Here is a 20,036-nt window from a genome sequence, read left to right on the forward strand (position 1 = left end):
GCACATAAACCAGCAAAGCTACCATTGCACTTTTCCTGTCTGCCGTGCTGCAACTAATTACTTTATTATGACAAGAATGATGACTGCAACTGTGACTGACACGCGGACGACTTACCTCCACCTCAACCACAAGAGTTGAGCCAGAAACTTATTCTCGCACTATTCACACCCACACCCACACACACACACACTTTGACTGGGCTTCACAAATATCCACGGTTACCCACAAATTTTTCAAGACTTCCTGGCGAGCGTCCAGCCCAGCCTCTACCACTACTTTCGAGTTTCCAAGTCGAACTGGTCTCTGGTCTGTGATACAATGCAACGTCGCTAGTTTGCGCCTTCTCTACCATTTCGATTACATCGCTCTTTGTTTTGGTTTTCACACCGCTGCCACTCTGCTTCGTCTACTACTTTCCGTTCCCATGTCCTCGAGTTGAATCCCTTTTGCGCCTTTAGCCGCGTTGATTTGTTAGAATCTCACTTCCTACCTTCGCTGCTTTCACACAATAATTATTTAGAGAGGCTCTAATGCTTATACATTCGTCTGCCGTCGCACACGGTGGCGTTGAAAAGGAAATTATAGCGCCAACTTCCAGCATTTATCCAAGCAGCAGGGTGCTCTAGACTCACACCCGCCTACTGCTACGGGCGGAAAGTTTGTTTTCAAGTTTTCACGCGCACCGATAGTGAGCTAAATTTTCCGAATTAAAATGTTTCGCTTTCAGCTAGCAGAGGAATAGGAAGTAGGTCGCTTACACTCACTTCTGTGGAAAATTGGATTTCGATGATCCAAATTTTTCGAGGTTACACCACAGCAGCGAGCTGCAATCGTTCGATTGATACTGGCGAGAGTCTTCCCGATAGTCGTTGTTTTTTGTCCGCGCTCGCGGATATCATTCCGTATCAAACGGTATTCGAACGGTTCGCGTATTTGTGCATCCTTCTGGGTGGGTTGGGCACATGCTCATTTGTAGAGAGTTGATTTCTAGCGTAAGCATGAAGTATTGAAATCTAGGTCGGGAACTACATATTAGGCGGAGGGAAGGTTATTAATTTATTGAAACTATTATGATGTCCTTGGGGAAAGCGGAATAGTTTGTTGGGCCGTAGAAGTAGGCTTGTTTTCCTATTGGGGTTGCTTGTTTATCTGGCGATGGGACAACTGACAAGGAATGTTTTGAATAATAAGTCTTCTTTGACTTGTCAGCAATGTAGAAATCAGTTCGCTCTGTAGAGGTTTTCTTTCCTGCCATAGCAAGCATTTCCGTAAATTATTATGGCGAAGGGCTAGGACATTGAGAACAAAACGTTCACTTTTCCGATTGTAATTTCCATATAAACTTAAAAGGGCCAGGGTAGTATGAGTTCGCATCCAAATAAATGATCAGGACCTTATTTAGAATCGATAGAGCTTGATCGAGCAAGATCATTATTTTAAACCACCCTAATAGTTACCTTACCAAGAATATTGAATTATATAGTAAAGTGAATATGAACTTCATTCGACTTAATTTTTACGTTTCATAAATTTAAGGCAAAACCAATCAATATATTTATCTAATTCGTTCGCTGACTTTTTTTATTTATCACGTACCGAATGGAATTTGCTTTTTGAAATTCATTTCATGTGTCAAACCAGTTGTCTGTGTACATCCAGTTCATATCTTGACACTTGCAATTGTATTATTTTACAGCGTGGCCAGTAGACTGATGCAAAATTTGAAATTTTCGCTCTACGGTGTTCAAACGGTTTCAAATTGGGTCCTGATTAGCCTAAGAAAATTTTAAACTCATTCGATAAGAAACTGACTTGGCACAAACCATTTGAAGTTTATATGGAAATTACTATGGGAAAACAAAACTTTTTGTTCATTGTCTTTTAGCCTTTTTACATATTGTACTGTTAACAAATTCTATTGCTATTCTTATGGGAATTTTTATCAGCTACAACTTTGCAGGAAATCATTTTTTAGCCAAACATCAAATTAAATAGTTATTAACTCAACAGTGTGCATCGTGTGGCTTTGCTACTTGTGCTATTTCAAGTCGTAGTTTTATTCGTTATTTTTCGTGTCTTATCTAGTCAAAAATATTTATTTCTTGACCAAGTTTTTCGTTTTAATCATCCGGACATTATTGTTAAAAAATTGTGCTCGTAAAGTAGTTATTCGAAGTACAATTTAACTGTTTTTGTCCGCGCTGTGCTGTGCTATAGAGTTGTTTTTGTTCATTCTTCACCTACGTGCTATTGTTGAAACAGCACTCAATCATCCTGAGCTTGTTTGTCATCACCGTCCTACCGCCAACTTTTGTTCCTGCAAGGAAGTCTAATTAAAGGCGTTTGACCGTTCAACTGCCAGTATGGAGACAAATTGTGCCAAGTGCTCGTTGGAAATTACTGGCATTGAGTATGTGACCTGCCGAGGATACTGTGGCAGTGTGTTTCACATGACGTGTTCCGGAGTGTCTCGTGCCCTGTCTGGTTACTTCACATCCCATCGGAAAAACCTCTTTTGGATGTGCGATAAATGTGCGGAACTTTTTGAGAATTCGCACCTCCGATCCATCACCAATTTGGCAGTTGAAAAATCACCGCTGCTTTCTCTCACGGAAGCTATCACGAATTTGCAGACGGAAATTAAACAGTTGTCATCAAAGCCTGTCCCGTCAATTCTGCCACCTGCTGTCAACCGATGGCCAACACTTGAAGCAACTCGACCATCAAAACGATTTCGTGGATCCGACTCTTTGGTGCCTAAAACATCTGAGTGTCAGTCTGGTTCAAAACTGTTGGGTCAGAACGTCATCTCTGTACCTACATGTGAAAAACCGGCGGCAAAATTCTGGCTCTACTTGTCCCGTATCCAACGTGATGTGAGCAACGAAGCAATCTCTGAAATGGTGAAAGCCAACCTGGAACTCGAAAATGAACCTGATGTTGTGAAATTGGTCGCCAAAGGAACCGACACCAGTAACATGACCTTTATTTCATTCAAAGTCGGTCTAGACCCAGCTTTGAAGAAGAGAGCTTTGGATCCGTCATCTTGGCCCGAAGGAGTTCTATTCCGTGAATTCGAAGATCACTCGGCTCAAAAATTTCGGAGACCATCTGGTGTGAATCTAACTCCCACGCCAGTGACACCGCAGACGACGTTTGCAGCAAATCAAATCAACCGATGGATGGACCCCGGGACGCGCAAAAATAAGCATTTTGGAAGCCTCTTATCCACTCAGCACAGTCGCGCCGATAAATGGTGAATGCAGTTGAAGTCGTCCCGGCCCTGTGTCTGATGTGCGAGAAGAGGTCTTCCAGCTTGCTTGTCTAGGTAAGTATCAACATAATTTTCATAATTTCCTGCCTGATGATGATTCCCTCCTCAGATCACCAACTTGTTCTGCCGGGAGTACCTCCAGCCAACATGGACAACGCCTTGAACGTCCCCTACCTATGTCGGGACGCGCCGAAAATTCCTACACGCCGGCATCTCGTGACAACAGTTGTGGAATTGCTGGTGACAACGATGTTTGGCTTTACTTCCAAAACGTACGTGGTCTAAGAACCAAAATTGACGACCTGGTTGTAGCGGTATGTGATTGCAATTACGATGTCATCATATTGATAGAAACGGGCCTTGACGACAGCATCAACTCACTGCAACTTTTTGGTACTGACTTTAATGTATTTCGCTGCGATCGCAGTGCTCGTAATAGCCAGAAAGCGAAGTTTGGAGGAGTGCTTATTGCCGTGGCCAGCGTTTACAAGTCTGTTGAGATAAAGACCTGTAGTAACCTGGAACAAGTAAGTGTGTCTGCCTGTATTCGCGGAAAGCGGTTCGTGCTTTGCGCTGTATATATTCCTCCAGATCGTAGTCGGGACGTAGGTGTTATCGATGCCCATTTAGCTACTCTTCGTGAATTACGTGATGCAACTCCAGATGGTGACCTTTTGCTTGCTTGTGGTGACTACAATCAACCACACATAGCATGGGATTGTCTTGATGATGGAATCTTAAACCTTGATCCTTCCACGACGTCTGCTGCCAGTGCTGCTCTGATGGATGGAACGAGCTTCCTGAATATCCGGCAATACAACTCTATTCGCAATCACCTGGGGCGCATCCTAGATTTGGTTTTCTGTGATTCCGATTGCAACATTGTAGTTAACGAAGCGGTGTCCCCATTGCTGGCTATTGATTTGCATCATCCACCGATTTTATTCTCCTTACCAACTCAATCCGATTGTGTTGACCGTGTGGAATCCCTTGATGCTGGTGAACATACGCTCGACTACTCAAAAATCGACTTCGTCATGCTCAACGAGTTCCTGATGAGCTGTGATTGGAGCAGTATTCTGGCAACAAATGACGTCAACGATATGGCAGCACAATTTTCCAACATAATTTGCAATTGGCTCACCGATAACACTCCAAGACGAAAACCTCCTCTATCTCCTGCTTGGAGTTCTCCTCTCCTGCGGCTTTGAAATGCGATAAAAATTCCTGGCAGCGTAAACTTCGCCGACATCGAACTTCTGAAACGAAACGCAACTTTCATCGCGCTTGCAACGCCTATCGTAAGCTTAATTCAACCCTATACAAGTCATATGTCTTGCGTGTCCAGACCAATTTACGTAGAAATCCCAAGAGCTTCTGGAAGTTTGTGAACTCCAAGCGAAAATCGTCGAATATTCCTTCATCCGTATTTTTTGTTATTACTTTATTATTTTTATTATTATTACTGTTATTATTTTTATTACTTCTATGCTCGAATCGTGTGATCTATTTTCCCGCCACTTCAGCTCTGTTTTTTCGAATTCAGCCGCCAACGCAGGTGAAGTAGAAAGAGCTGATTGCAATGTTCCTGAGGGTCTCATCGATTTGCGTACATTTGTGGTTAGCAATATGTATGTCGTTAAAGCTGTTAGGAAGTTGAAGAAATCTGTTTCACCGGGTCCTGATGGTGTACTTGCAATCATTTTTTGCCGCTGTGTTGCTGTTTTAGCTGATCCCCTAGCTCGCATCTTTACCGCTTCGTTGCACCAAGGAGTTTTCCCCGAAATATGGAGACATTCCTTTATGTTCCCTGTCCATAAGAAGGGCGACAAACGTGACGTGACAAATTATCGTGGCATAACAAGTCTATCTGCAGCTTCAAAATTATTCGAGATCATTGTGAACGATGCTATCTTCTTTCATGTCAAGAGCTACATTTCAGCAACGCAACACGGATTTATACCAGGACGCTCAGTTACATCAAATTTGCTGGAGTTCACCTCAACATGTATAAATCACTTGGAAAATAGGGCTCAAGTTGATACCGTTTATACCGATCTGAAAGCGGCATTCGATTGCATCGATCATGGTATTCTTCTTCGAAAAATGTCTCGCCTGGGAATTTCGGATGGTTTGGTTGATTGGCTGAAATCATATCTTTCCAACAGAACACTTCGTGTCAAGCTGGGTTCGTGCACTTCATCACCATTTGCTGCAACCTCCGGTGTTCCCCAGGGCAGCAATTTAGGACCATTGCTGTTCACAATCTTCTTCAACGATGTGACGCTCCTCTTGCCGAGTGGTTGTGTGCTCATATACGCCGATGATCTCAAACTATACATTGTTGTCAAGAACGTCGAGGATTGCCGTCAGCTCCAAGCAATGTTAGACCAATTTGTTGATTGGTGCCGCTTAAACAAGCTTTCCGTCAGTATATCAAAATGTGTGGTCATGACATTTAATCGCACAAGAACGCCTATCGTATTCGATTACTCAATTGATGGATTTGTACTAGAAAGAGTAGAACAAGTAAGCGACCTAGGTGTAATGCTGGACCCTAAACTTACGTTTGACTTACACCGTTCAATGGTAATCACTAAGGCTAATCGTCAGCTTGGTTTTATATCAAGAATCTCAAGAGATTTTTCGGATCCGTACTGTTTAAAAGCACTGTACTGTTCACTCGTTCGTCCGATTATCGAGACTGCATCTGTTGTTTGGACTCTCTACCAACTTTCCTGGAACATCAGAATAGAACGTATCCAAAAAACATTCATTCGTCGAGCATTAAGACAACTTCCTTGGAGAGATCCACTAAACTTACCTCCGTATGCTGAGAGATGTCGCTTGCTAAGCATGGACACGTTACAACGATGGCGACAAATTCAACAGGCAACATTCGTCGCGAAGTTATTAAGTGGTGAAATTGACTCTACCCACTTACTCTCTTGCTTGAACTTTCGTGCGCCAAGCAGATTTCTACGCTCAACGTTCCTATTGCGTCAAGACTCACACCGTTCTTCTTTTGGACAACATGAACCTGTTACGAGTATGATTCGCACGTTTTCTACAGTTGAAGAGTTGTTCGAGTTTGGGGAACCTGCTGCTCAATTCCAGAGACGTATTATTAACTCCAGATACATTTAGTATTTGTTATGGCTTCTGGTTCATTAAGACTTATTGTCAGATGAATGTATTAAATAAAAATAAAAATAAAAATAAAAATAAAAAATAAAAAATTAATTGTTTAAGAAACTGAAAATCTTATGGCACGATTAAGCAACTGTATTGTGGGCAACACTGTATTCTGCAGTGTGACATAGTAGCCATGATTTTTGTCCTCCATTCTACGCGCCATAAACAGCATTGTTGCCTGCTGAACAGTAGATTGAGCATAATAATAAGCCATCAGTGACTTGAATCATTAATAATTTTTGTTCCTTACATTTGATCGAAAAGTGGTCTTCAACAAAGTTGTAGCTGAGAAAGTTTTTAATAATCTCAGCTATCATTTTTTAAAGTAGAGTGAACTGGTGAATTTTGCGATCGTTATGAACCGAAATTATGGTTTCTTCATAGTAATTCGCATAGAAACTTCAAATGGTTTGTGTCAAGTCAGTTTCTCACTAAATGAGTTCATATTTTGGGAGGCTAATCAGGGCCCAATTTGGAACCATTTGAGCACTGTGGAGCGAAAATTTCGAATTTTGCATCAGTCTAGTGGCCAGCCAACCGGTAAAACCAGGGAATCCTGGAAATAACCAGGAATTCTGTGGAAAAACCGGAAAAATAGCAGTATACCTTAACATACGGTCACTTAAATAATAGGTTAAATTTAAATCAAAAAATTCAAGCTCTCCTGGTATAAGGTGTCCCAGAAAGTTTAGGTACAGTTTATTATTGAAATAGAACAACGTTATGATAAAGAACTCAAATTTTTATTTCATATATATGTTCTCTATAGTGTTCTCTTTCAATTGGATGAAAATAATCCGCAGTTCCTTTGATCGTATGTCAAGGAGCGAACTTTTGATCTGACGCTGCCCATGAGCTTCAGCACAGATCCCTTGGTGATAATTTTGGCCATTTTTGTTCAGGATTTTTCACATTATTCGATTGATTTCACTGCCTTAAAGTGTTTCCGTAGATATCCTTTGGAAAGGGCCTAAAAAGTTTTGATTGAGCAGGCCTCCGGACAATTCGGAGGATTCATCTCTTTTGGCACGTATTGCACTTTATTTGGTTTGTACCAAGCTACCGTGTCTTTCGAGTAATGCATTGACATCAAGTTGGACCAAAACAGTACTGGGCGATCATGTTGACGGATCATGGACCGCAGACGCCGATTCAAACACTCCTGAACGTAAATTTCAGTGCTCCTTCGTTACAAATGGCTATGACAACTTGCCACACTCACAAATCGCTTGCCGAACCATTTTCGTTAAAAATTGACTGATCGGCATCGTCAACTTCCTGACCATCACAGACAGTGTAATATTGGTCTCCCGGATGCGTCTTGTAATCAAATTTGACTAAATTTCCACACAGCAGGCTATCGTATAGCTTCAGAGCACTCGGTTTGACGGATGCGTATCTGACTCCGTTTCGGCTTCTTCTGCTTCTTGAACGTTTTCAACCCTTTGCTTGCCTTGGCACGTGGTACGTTACTCTTCGATGTTCTCAGTTTTTGGCCAAATCTCGAACAGAGGCACTTTTTTTTATTGACAGCTTGGGTGATCTTCCGGTCCAGTTTTCGGTCCACCGACATCGATGTGTCCTTTAAGGTAACTTCTTCACCGAACTTCCGGATGGCGGTTTGGGCTGCTCCGATACCTACTTCCTCTACTTTCACCAGCTTCCTTACTGAGGTTGGGAATAGTGCACGATCTGTTTGCACTTTTCCGTGGAATTCGTAAACAACGACACACATCGATGAACAGCTGATAAACATCATCGGGATAGAAATGGCGGGGTAGTTGAAAGTGTGCTTATACTATCTGCACACGTAGTTTTTTCTACCGAGCTCGGCTGTGCAAATCTCGGCAAAAATAAATTTCACTGAGATATCAGTAAAAGTGACATTTGATTGCTGAGTCTCGGATAATGTCGTGGGGTGCGACAAAATCTCAATTTAAGATCGTCAAAAAATCTGACGATAGCGAATCAATCTACGAAAAATCTTCACCAAGGAAATCTTCATCAATCTTCCTTCTATCTAATAAGCGTGCGCGCATCAGCAAAGCATTTTTTCCCCTGTATCTTAGATAGAGTCGCTCCCTTCGGATAATGCTTAGCTGAATCTCAGCAAACAAATTAAATGTTTGCTGAGATCTCAGTAAAACCAACCGGTGGAAACTAACGATTTTAAATTGGCTCACTACTTGACTAGCCTATTGGTCCCAAGCAAATCGATTGACGTACCCCATTCTAGTCGAAATTCTCGTACTACACTGTGTTTGTTTTGATTCGCTATGAAAGTTTGACAGATGAAATGAGGGGTTCGTGGATTTCCAATTGATTCGAGGAGTGCATCGATTAGCTTGGGACAGAAGAGAGTACCAGAGCTGAGCCAAAAAGTTGAACACGTTTCTTCGGTTCAAATTCCCCTTGGAACTCTGTTATAGCAACTACTACAGTAACTCTCCTTATCGGCAATTTTAAGTCGTCAGTTGGCGTGAAAATCGTGAAAGGTTAAATCAGAAAACAACACATAAAATTCACAAACATGAAGCCACGAACAAGGTTCAACACTTCGCAGTGTCAAGTGTCCATCACACCACCCGAAAAACAAAACAAATTGTTTTTTACTACCTTGTTTGCAATGCGCTTCGATTCAATTGTTCGCCAAACACCCACGCCGCTGCTGTGTGCAAGTTGACGGTTTGTTGCAGTGCTGTTGTATTGCTGCTTAGTTATTGTCCCAGCTGCACCAACACCACCACCACCACCATCACCGAAGCCGTCAGAAGCCGCCATGCAATGTAATCGAACATGACTTTCGCAGAGCTGTCAGCGCGCCATGTTTTGAGCGATATTCGACACTTGAATCTGGGAATTGTTCACCAAAGTTAGTGTGTTACAGAATTGATTCACGGGGATTTCCAACTCAAATGTAGCGATGTAAATGATGCGCTGTAGACGTAGGTAGGTAGGTGTAGGATCTGTTTCTCACGCTAGTTTGATGGCGAAAAATGGATTTTGAGCACGAGGCTGAAACATTCAGATCGTGCCACGGCGTTGGGGTGTTTTGAGGTAATACATACATTTGGTTTACATTGTCGCTAGCACTACAGTAAGCTTTCTTTTACTACTATTTACCTATCTTCTTTGAATATTCCAATAACCTGTTTAATGCCCTGGCAAATTGTATAGTTTCTGCAGTCATCAAAATAAAATCATAAACATGACTTTGAGAAATGCTTCGTGTGTCCTAGGATCAAAATCCAAGAATCCACAAAAAAAGACAGTCTAAAGGAGACGCACGGTAGGGCAACTGAAAGCTTCATTCAACAGCTCAACCTGCCTCGCTTCAACAGAGCCAATGAAAGTTCGTTTTACGGCGATCGTTAGCAACTTCCGAAATTACTCTTCTGATTTTTCACCCACACTGAACTGAACAGCTGCGGGGGCAGGTGAGTGCCACACAAAGCGTCAATGATGCCCCAGTTTTATTGTCTCGAAAGTTTGTTTTTGGCCTCCGCTCCTTCAACTTCCACTATCAAGGAAGGATTTTTTTTTTCGTTCAAATAATTAGGGACCGTCCATAAACCACGTAGACATTTAAGGTGCAAAGGTTTCGCAAGTGTCGACGGTTCATAGAACATTTGGAAAAAAATGTTATCTAAATACGTAGCTTACGGACAATCCCTTACCTGTATACACGTGTAACACAAAGTAACCGCTGACAACGGGCCTGACTTGACTAGCGTGCGTGACTGCCCATGTTTTCACAATCCACTGCCTACTGGGATCGGTGTTTTGTTGTGGTATGTGTGCCGAAATGTGGGTTTTTCCCACATCGAACTACCCTGCTCGAACTCGCTCAGGTTGACCCCTTTTTTCAACCTACAATTGAAAAGGGCCTTTCGGTTTTGTAAACACAAATTGAAACGCCCTTTTTGCGCGAACCGAATCTCGCCTACACAAATCAACAACACCATCAGGCTGGGGCGAATTTTCCCCACCCATTGGTGTTGTTCGTTTGCATAGGTAAGCTTCGGTTTGCGTGAAAAGGCCATTACAAGTTTGTTTACAGTAGCTGATTAGGCCCTTTTCGATTGTTGGTCGATAGTTAAATACTTTGATTGCAGTCCTAGATCGATTCCAAGGGACAACAAATAAGCAAAGTGAAAAACTTACCGAATTTTCCGCTTCCACCTTTTGATTGCCTTGCTGCTCTTGCGGTTGTTCCTGTTGTTGTTGTTGTTGCTGTTGTTGTTGTTGCTGTTGTGGTGGTGGTTGTGGTGATTGTGAAGAAGGATGATGGGGCTGATTTCGAAGGCTTGGGGAACATTCCGTGTCGCTGTGTCCAGTGTCGGATGAATCCTGCTGAACGGTTTGGCCGAGGAAGATCTTGATGTTGATGCGGGAGTCCTTGCCCTGCTTTAGGGCTTTCTTGATGTGTTCGCTTGATTCGATACTTGGGTGGAAAGGGATTGAAAAGTGGGATTATCTTTGTTTATTTGGGATGACCTTTTTATGTGATTCAAGAAAAGATAGTGATGCGAAACTTTTGCTATGATCGAATTTTCGAACATCATAGTCAAATATACAGTTATTTGCTACACCGACAACCATTTTAAAGCGTCTAGTATCAAAGTTGAGGAAGTTAATCTATTGCATCTCAAAATCAAGCGGCATTATTTTATTGTGCAAGTGCCATAATCTCGGTATTTGTGTTCCATTCTCTAGAAATAAAATGGAAGGGCAAAAGTCTAGATGAGGAGAGATGATTGATTTCTATAGCTGTATTTTAATGGCAATAGTTAAATCGTTTTTCATTCGACATAGAATTCCATACTTCTTTGGCAATTTTCTTGATGACATTGTCAATGTGAGAGTTGAACTTAAGTTTGTCATCTATAATCACGCCAAGATATTTAATCTCCCACACGCGATCAACATTCTCATCATCAATTACAACAGAGACGTTATCATTTACTCGATTCCGCGAAATTACCATGAATTTAGTTTTACTTATATTCAATCACAATTGCAATTCAACCATCTACTTAGAGAATGCAAATCTTCATTCATGTGCAAAACGGCTTCATCTAAATCCTTAGCTGCATCTGCAAAAAGATTAATGTCGCAAAATTGTAAACACATCGCAAGTCATTAATATACATAATAAATAAAAGGGGCCCTAATACACTGCCATGGGGCACTCCAAGGTTATTCCCCACGGGGCTTGAAACAGTATCATTAAAAAAAAAGTCCGTTGAGTCCTGTCACACAAATAACTGTCAATCCATTTATATGCAGTATTCGTAATTGCAAAGCGCTAGATTGATCGTAACAATAAGGGCCTAGAAACTGTTTCAAACGCGTTTTTTAAATCCAAAAAAACAGCAACAACTGTGTCTTTACGATCCAATTTATCTTTCCACTTCACTAATACCAAATTCAACGTGGGTTCACAAGAATGACTTTCTCGATATCTCGATTATTCTGATATCAACAAACTATTACTATTTAAATACTCCAACTGCTGGCCTTCCACAAACAAGTTCTAACATTTTCTCTAATGTGTGCAACATGTTGATTTGATGAAACTCTTCGGCTTTATTCGTTCCAGCAACTTTTTGAATAGGAACCACTAACGATTCCTTCCAAATTTGTGGCATGAGTTTATATATCGATTGTGAATATTTATTTCGCACGATTCTGTACCTCTTCCAATGATTGTCACTATTTGATCTACAAAATGTTTTGTACCATTTCTAGATAGAGCTGGAATTAAGGCCTAACAGCTTTTGTAAACAATAACTTCAATCGATGATTTCTAGAAATTCAAGGCTCGCCCACGCAAACCAACCTCCTCATTGGGTAGGGAAAGACTTCCCCTATCCGATAGTTATGTTGGTCTGCGTGGGCGTGCCTTGAGTTTCTAGAAATCATCGATAGAAGTCATTGTTTACAAAAGCTGTTACGCCCTAATTCCAGCTCTATCTAGATTTGTTTAAGACGCAAAAGATCCAAATTGTACCAGCTGTTCGAGTTTTACAAAGCAACAAACTTTTGCTCAACTTATTGATTTTTACACGTTTTTAAAGCATTAGTTAGAACAGCTGTAGATTTATCTAAATTCGGTGGTGGGGTCTCCCAAGCATCGTCTTCAGGCAAGTATGCATACATTAGTTACAGTCATTTGCCCGATCAGTTTCCGTGTTCCAGTGCAACGCTTCAAGCACCTGCCGGCTGTTTCCAGTTGAGAAGCACATCTGATACTGCTCATTCACAACATCCGCTTTACTGTTCGAACAATCCTAATTCATCTCCGGGACGCACAATAGACCGCTCTTTGGAAGCTCCTGATTACTCCAGCCCAGTCGTGCCGATTCCCGCCAGCGTTCAGCATAGTCGTCCTGGACCTGTGGCTGGATATGAATCAGGAGTCTTCCACCTTGCCTCTACAAGCAAGTACAATCAATATATTGACTATTCACTGCCTGACGCCGATCAAATTTTCAGCAATTCCGACTATGTTAGTCATTGTGATGATGCCTCTGTAACTCCCAATCCTGGCAACCCGGAACGCGCCGTAGAAAGCCCCATGGAAGCCCCCAAGCCATCAGCAGCCTTCGTTCATCATAGTCGTTCCGGACCTGCTGTCGGATGTGAAGAGGGGGTCTTCCAACCCACTCACTATGGCGAGTATCCAATGAGACTTGATGATGGTCAGTTATTGCCTGATGTATCTGTGATTTCCAGGGAGAGCAGTCGTTCGATTCCTTGCCGCAAGCAGGACGTCGTGATCTTCTACCAAAACGCCGGTGGAATGAATTCTGATGTTGAAGAGTACTGCCTAGCTGTATCGGATCGTTGCTACGATATTATTGTCCTGTGCGAAACGTGATTATCGAACGCTTTCCAGTCAAGTCTTCGGTCCTGACTACGAGGTCTTTCGTTGCGATCGGAATCCTAACAACAGCCGTAAATCTACTGGTGGAGGTGTCCTTGTAGCTGTCCGTAGCGGGTTGGAGGCAAAGGCCATCGAGAACGATTCATGGAACTATGTGGAGCAGGTTTGGACAGCCATCAATCTGGGTGATCGCACACTATTTCTATGCGCACTGTACATTCCACCTGATCGAGCCCGCGACAATGAACTCATCGATACTCACTGTCGGTCAGTTTACACAGTTGTCGAAAGTGCCACTCCAGTTGATGAGATTTTCATTTTTGGTGACTTCAATCTGCCAGGCGTTTCGTGGAGTCCATCTCATAGCGGATTCCTCTACCCAGATCCTGATAGCTCTACATTTCACGCAGGAGCTATTAGCCTTCTCGACAACTACAGCGCAGTGACGCTTTCTCATATTAACCATATTATTAAGCACACAGGACAGGGCTCCATCAATTTCCTCGGCTCCTTGTGCACTAACTAAGCTAGTTCCACATCACCCTTCTCTAATTGTCACTGTTGAGGACAAACTCGTGCGTGATTTCGACGACTATCCTGCTACGGTTTCTTATGACTTCCGTAAAGCTGACCACCGTAGCATCATAGATGTATTGTCTAGCATGGTATGGGAGAACATCCTTGATCCAGATGACGTTGAGGCTGCAGCGCAAACCTTTTCACATGTCTTGGCATATTTCATTGACAGACACGTCCCGAAAAGGACTCACCACAAAGTGTCTCACCCTTCCTGGCAGACGAGAGAGCTACGTAGGTTGTAGTCAATCAAGAGAGCAGCATTGAGAAGATTTACGAAGTATCGCACACTTCCTCTGAAACTACATTATGTGAGGCTGAATCACATGTACCAGCGAGTCAGTCGTGAATGATTTTCAAGTTTCCAACGAGGCATCCAGCGCAAACTTAAGCTACACCCGAAATCCTTTTGGAACTACGTGAACGAGCAACGCAGGGAATCCGGCCTCCCATCGTCTATGGAATTCAACGGAGAAGTTGCTGCCGAGCATTTCCAGCCCAAAACGCAAACCGGTTGGTCATGAGTGTTTCCGATTTGAATGAAACATTTCTCACGTGTTCGCTGCTACTTATGGTTGCATTTTTCATTTAAATATGATTTTTTCCTCCAGAGTAACTTTTGAAAAGGGCGTATAAAAAAATGGATTATTTTTTTTTCAAAAAATCATTACTTGAAAACTATTGATCTGATTAAAACGGCATATGAAAAGAAGTTTTAGGTAATTAAATTATCTTTGCGGAAAAAATACACTGAAAGAAAAAACTTCGTAAATTAGTATTTAAAAAACGTAAAACGATGATTATCTCAAAACACCCCCCCTTCGATATTTATAATTTTTTTTTTCAAAAAAACTGAAATAATGCCCTATTATTTGGTGAAAAGTGTATGCTGGTAACTTTCTTAAAAAAAAGCTATAATTTTTTAAATTTTTGTTGATTTTTACAAATTGATGAAAATGCATATTTTTTTATAAAATAATAATTTATTTGGATTCTACGCATAAATTTCGATAACTTTGCATATAAAAACTTTTTTCCTAAGTCCAGCCGTTCTCAAGTTAATGCAATTTAAAAAAATAATTATAATAATTTTCTACATTTTGGGCCATTTTCAAATGTTAGTCGTGATGTCCAGCAACGAGATGTTTTTCCATGAATATATATTAAAAAAACAAACAATTCATTCTCAAATATGGTAGCTGTCAGACTTACCCGTTTCTATTTAGACGCAGCAGAAAAGAAACAAGTTTATAAGTAAATACTCTCAAATATACCCAAATAATCAACAAACCCACTCATGTGCCTTTTTTCTGTCCTCTATTAGTTGTATACCTGGATAGAATTGTGTATGTCATAACAGAGGCTCAAAACATTAACAGGTAAACAAATATGTTATTAAACCTGAATTGAGATAAATTCTCTAGGTACTTCTCTGACGTATACCATATTGTGCCTTAAGAGCACCCCGTGGAGGCTTCTTACACTCACACTTTAAAAAGTTTGCTATAATCAATTGTACCTAATGAAGATAGGTATAATGTCAACATTGTAATTATTCTGCTACATATATATATATATATATATATATATATATATATATATATATATATATATATATATATATATATATATATTGGGACGTTCTTCACCTGTTCTGTATCCGCTGATTTGCCGCAGATCCCGCCTCTCAAGGGTGAACAAACTGGCTGTCTACAAACAAATCATAGCACCTGCGATCTTCTACGCAGCTCCGGTGTGGGAATCATGTGCACAGACTCACAGGAACAAAATTCAGGTCACTCAGAATAGAGTGCTGAGGATGGTACTTGATCGTCCTTTCGACACTAGAATAACAAATTTACATGAAGAGGCAGGCATTGCCAAAATAGATTCCCGAATTAACGAAATTAAGACTAAATTTGCACAAAAATGTATTTTATCAGAACATGTATATAGTAGTTGTAGGTTAGTTGTAGTTGTAAATAGTAGTTATAAGTAGTCTCCTTTTTTCAAATTTTAAACAAACCAATCCCACCAAGGTGGTCATTCTTAAAACAGGCCTGATAGGACTAGGAACTGTAATTAATAATAATTTTAATTGAAAAGGAACTAAAGCTGAAAAGACGCATCTGTGTCACTTGATAAGGTATACATGTAAACCACACAATACAAGAAATAAAGATCATTTAAGTCAAGTTCTTCACCTGTTCCATTCAGTTCATCTCTCTTAGCGTTTCAAGTTAAAAAGCAAGTAGTTTTTTACGATGGATAACAATTTCAAGTGTTGTAAACCTCTACCTAAATCAATTTCAAAGCATGACACAGTAGCAGTTCAGTTGTTTATCTCAAAATTATTAGAATTTTTAAAGTCGCAAATAACAGTCCAAAAGTGTATTTTTATGTTAGATAGAGCAGCATCACAATACAAAAACATAAAAAAAATTGCTAGCCTTTGTGGATTTAAAGATAAGCATAATGTAGAAATGGAATGGCATTTTTTTGCAACTTCACACGGCAAAGGTCCTTGTGATGCGATTGGCGGTACCCTTAAGAGAATGGCAACCAGAGCAAGTTTAGCAAAGCAACACGAGCACCCTATAACGAACCCTAAACAACTGTACGACTGGGCAAATAGTCGTAAAGAAGATCTTCAAACAAAAATGTCATTTTGTTATGTTTCTACGGAAGAATACAAAAAGGCTGACACGGAATTTGATCCAATTTTTAAGAAAGTGAAACCAATTCCTGGAACTCGAAAATATCATTGCTATATTCCAGTTTCAAACAACCAAATTGCAGTAAAAATATTCTCTAATTCAAACGATACACCCAAATTATTCAATGTATTCAAATAATATGAGTTGTAAATTAAATTAATAAATATATACTGTTTCTTATCTCAACAAATCTTTCATTTGACCACATCAACGTGCTTCACTTCCGCTGCCTCTAGATAGAAACGGGTAAGTCTGACAGCTACCATATCTGAGAATGAATTGTTTGGTTTTTAATATACAATCATGAAATAAAATCTCGTTGCTGGACATCTCGACGAACATTTGAAAATGGCCTAATATGTTGAAAATTGTTTTAATTATATTTTTTTAATTCGCATTAACTTGAGAACGGCTGGACTTAGGAAAAAAGTTTTTATATGCAAAGTTATTGAAATTTATGCGTAGAATCCAAATAAATTATTATTTTATAAAAAAATATGCATTTTTATCAATTTGTAAAAATCAACAAAAATTTAAAAAATTATAGCTTTATTTTTAAGAAAGTTACCAGCATAAACTTTTCACCAAATATTAGGGCATTATTTCAGTTTTTTTGAAAAAAAAAAATTATAAATATCGAAGGGGGGGTGTTTTGAGATAATCATCGTTTTACGTTTTTTAAATACTAATTTACGAAGTTTTTTCTTACAGTGTATTTTTGCAGTGCAAAGATAATTTAATTACCTAAAACTTCTTCTCATATGCCGTTTTAATCAGATCAATAGTTTTCAAGTTATGATTTTTTGAAAAAAAAATAATCCATTTTTTTATACGCCCTTTTCAAAAGTTACTCTGGAGGAAAAAATCATATTTAAATGAAAAATGCAACCATTAGTAGCAGCGAACACGCGAGTAATGTTTCATTCAAATCAGAAGGGGTCGAGACAAAATTGACATTTTTTTTAACGATTTGAGCTAGAAATGCTCTATTTTAACTCCATACGGAATCATAACTCGTATGAAGTTAAAATAGAATAGTAGGCAATATTTTTTTAATGTTCTTAAGAAAACCAAATTTGTATATGTATTTTTACTAGTCTACATCGGTTGATGAAATAAATAAATAAATAAATAAAATAAATAAATAGATCATAAGAACAAGTACAAGTACTTGTACTACAACCAGTGTGTAATTATTATTGTTAATGTAGTAGTTTATGGAATTGATTTATTTACAGTCGTTGCCTGCGTCAGAGCTAAATGTTATTGCGTGTCTCTAGATTCTCGCCTGATAATTGCTTGGAAATCTTCAGTGACGAAAGTTGAGCGGAAATTATCGCTATTTAGTGTAAAAAAAAAAAAATTTACATTTTCAGGAAATTTTCGTGTTTATACGGTATTTTTGGCGTTTGAGCGCTGATTACCATTTAAAACCTTTTGACATTTTTTCCCCTTTTATCTCTTTAACGTTTTTTTTTGCGTTTTAAGGACATTTTGATTATTTTATGTGTAAAATCTTTTGTACTTCCAGTGTGAACTTCTAGGTTGACTATTCAAAATACTCAATATTTTTCTTGTAAACTCGGATTTAGTAGAGGTTTCTTGTTTATCAATTCATTTACTAACATACATTTAAGAACCAGTGGCAATAGTTTGAACTAATCTCAAGATATGATGGTACGTTCATACAATGCATAAAATGACCAATGAAAAAGAAAACCTATAAAATGCATACCGTTCTAAAATGCATTGGATACAGTATCCCAAAATTATACGAGCAAATGATATATACGTACTTTAGTGCCTTGAAGTGGACCAGTCCTTGCTTCTGTTACACAGCAAAAAATTAATTTTAATATTGTATCCAATAGGATGCACTTCAATCATGTTGAAAATCTCATGTAATTTTTATGGCCACAAAAATAAACAAGTGCAGTACTATAAAAGCAGCGTACTGTCAGTTCATGCACTGCATTAATGATAATTTTGTCTTTTATGGCAAGTAATATTAGACCATATTTTTGAAACGATTGAAGTGCATCCACTTTGATGTGATATCAAAATTAATTTTTTGCTGTGTAGTGTATCGAATGTGAACTGAGTTACAAATAATTGACTAGTCCATCAATAGTAACAAAAACATCTAATTACCACAAGGCCATCGGTATTGGTTTACTCGGCAATGTCATCGCTCACTATGGCAGGCGTGTTTCTCCCGGTAGGGTGGCACTCGGAAAGCAAACATCATGTCACCGTGATTTAGCCGTTGATCGCCTCTCATCAAGTTCGAATGAAAGTTACCGGTATGAAATCAGGTGAAGTGGAACCGCACCCCAAACCGTCAAACCAGCCTTTCACCTGTTTGTCGATTCAGTAGTGCTGGACAAACCGCTCGAGAAAGTCTGCGACAGTCATCCATCGGGGGTCTCTTGAATGTGAGGAAAGAGGACTTCCCTGCACAGCCAGTGACTGGTCGTCTCCGGAGGCGGGTCTCGGCTCTGTCTGTACGCTGCGCCGGTCGTTGCAAGTTTTCGCTTTTCACATCAAGCGTTTATTGACCGGAACCGATTGTAGCGACGTGAAAAAGTTGCCTCACAGCAGCACAGGCCCGCGTGGAGTGAGGTTTCAAAAATGCTTATCATGATTTTTGTGCACCACTGTGGTTGCGACTATGCATTTTTCATGTGATTAACTACCGCAGTGACCTTTCTGATATTGAATTTTTGCTGTAGTTTTTATTTTTCTCTCTTTCGAGTGTGAAAGTTAAAGGACGGCAAACTTTTCACTCCACTGAATGTCACTGCTAATTGCATTCCCCAACTTATTTGCTCATTCAGTACTCTAACGAAATGTCTGCTGTATTATCCCAACCACTTGCGACAATATTCACTTATGATGGGTCATTATATGGCCATTTGGCGTTTCGAAGTTGTTGGCGATTGAATGGGGCTTAATTTATTGTTCCTCGGCGGCTATGGAAAAGTAAATGTCTGTGGTTGGTCGTGATTCACGTTGGTTTGGGTACAATTTTAGTAGACATTAATTTCGCCAATGTACTAGCCAGGAATGGTCGTGACTTGTTATACATTTTCATTGCCATTCATGATTAATCAATCTATTGGTATTTGATTATGACTTTGGCGTGAATAAAAGGTTTCTATTGATGCTTTGAAACACACACTTAAAAAAATTCATGTAAATTTAGGTGCTCTAAGACTGACATATACGAGCGTCATTTTTGACATAAAATTGAGTCGTAATAGACGCAAAACTCAGCTCAATCAAACGTACTTTTCGTCGAGTACCGAACTTTTCAGTCTCGGAGCACTTAATTTTACATGACATGTTAGTTTACGTCTCATCCTGTATGTCAAAGATGGATTC

General features: G+C 39.8%; 1 protein-coding gene across 1 annotated transcript in view; it reads right to left on the minus strand.

The window, feature by feature from the left end:
• The window catches only part of LOC135713798 (uncharacterized), a 46,496-nt gene that overhangs the window by 21,881 nt on the left and 4,579 nt on the right, over positions 1 to 20,036 (minus strand). The window contains exon 2 of the mRNA XM_065237031.1: positions 10,635 to 10,914. Within this exon, the coding sequence (XP_065093103.1) occupies positions 10,635 to 10,914 (280 nt within the window). The remainder of the gene's footprint in view (positions 1 to 10,634; positions 10,915 to 20,036) is intronic.

The sequence above is a fragment of the Ochlerotatus camptorhynchus genome, unplaced genomic scaffold, assembly GCF_037179485.1.
Source record: "Ochlerotatus camptorhynchus isolate MF236.1 unplaced genomic scaffold, CSIRO-AGI_Acam_v1.1 ptg000577l, whole genome shotgun sequence".
Lineage (NCBI taxonomy): Eukaryota > Metazoa > Arthropoda > Insecta > Diptera > Culicidae > Ochlerotatus > Ochlerotatus camptorhynchus.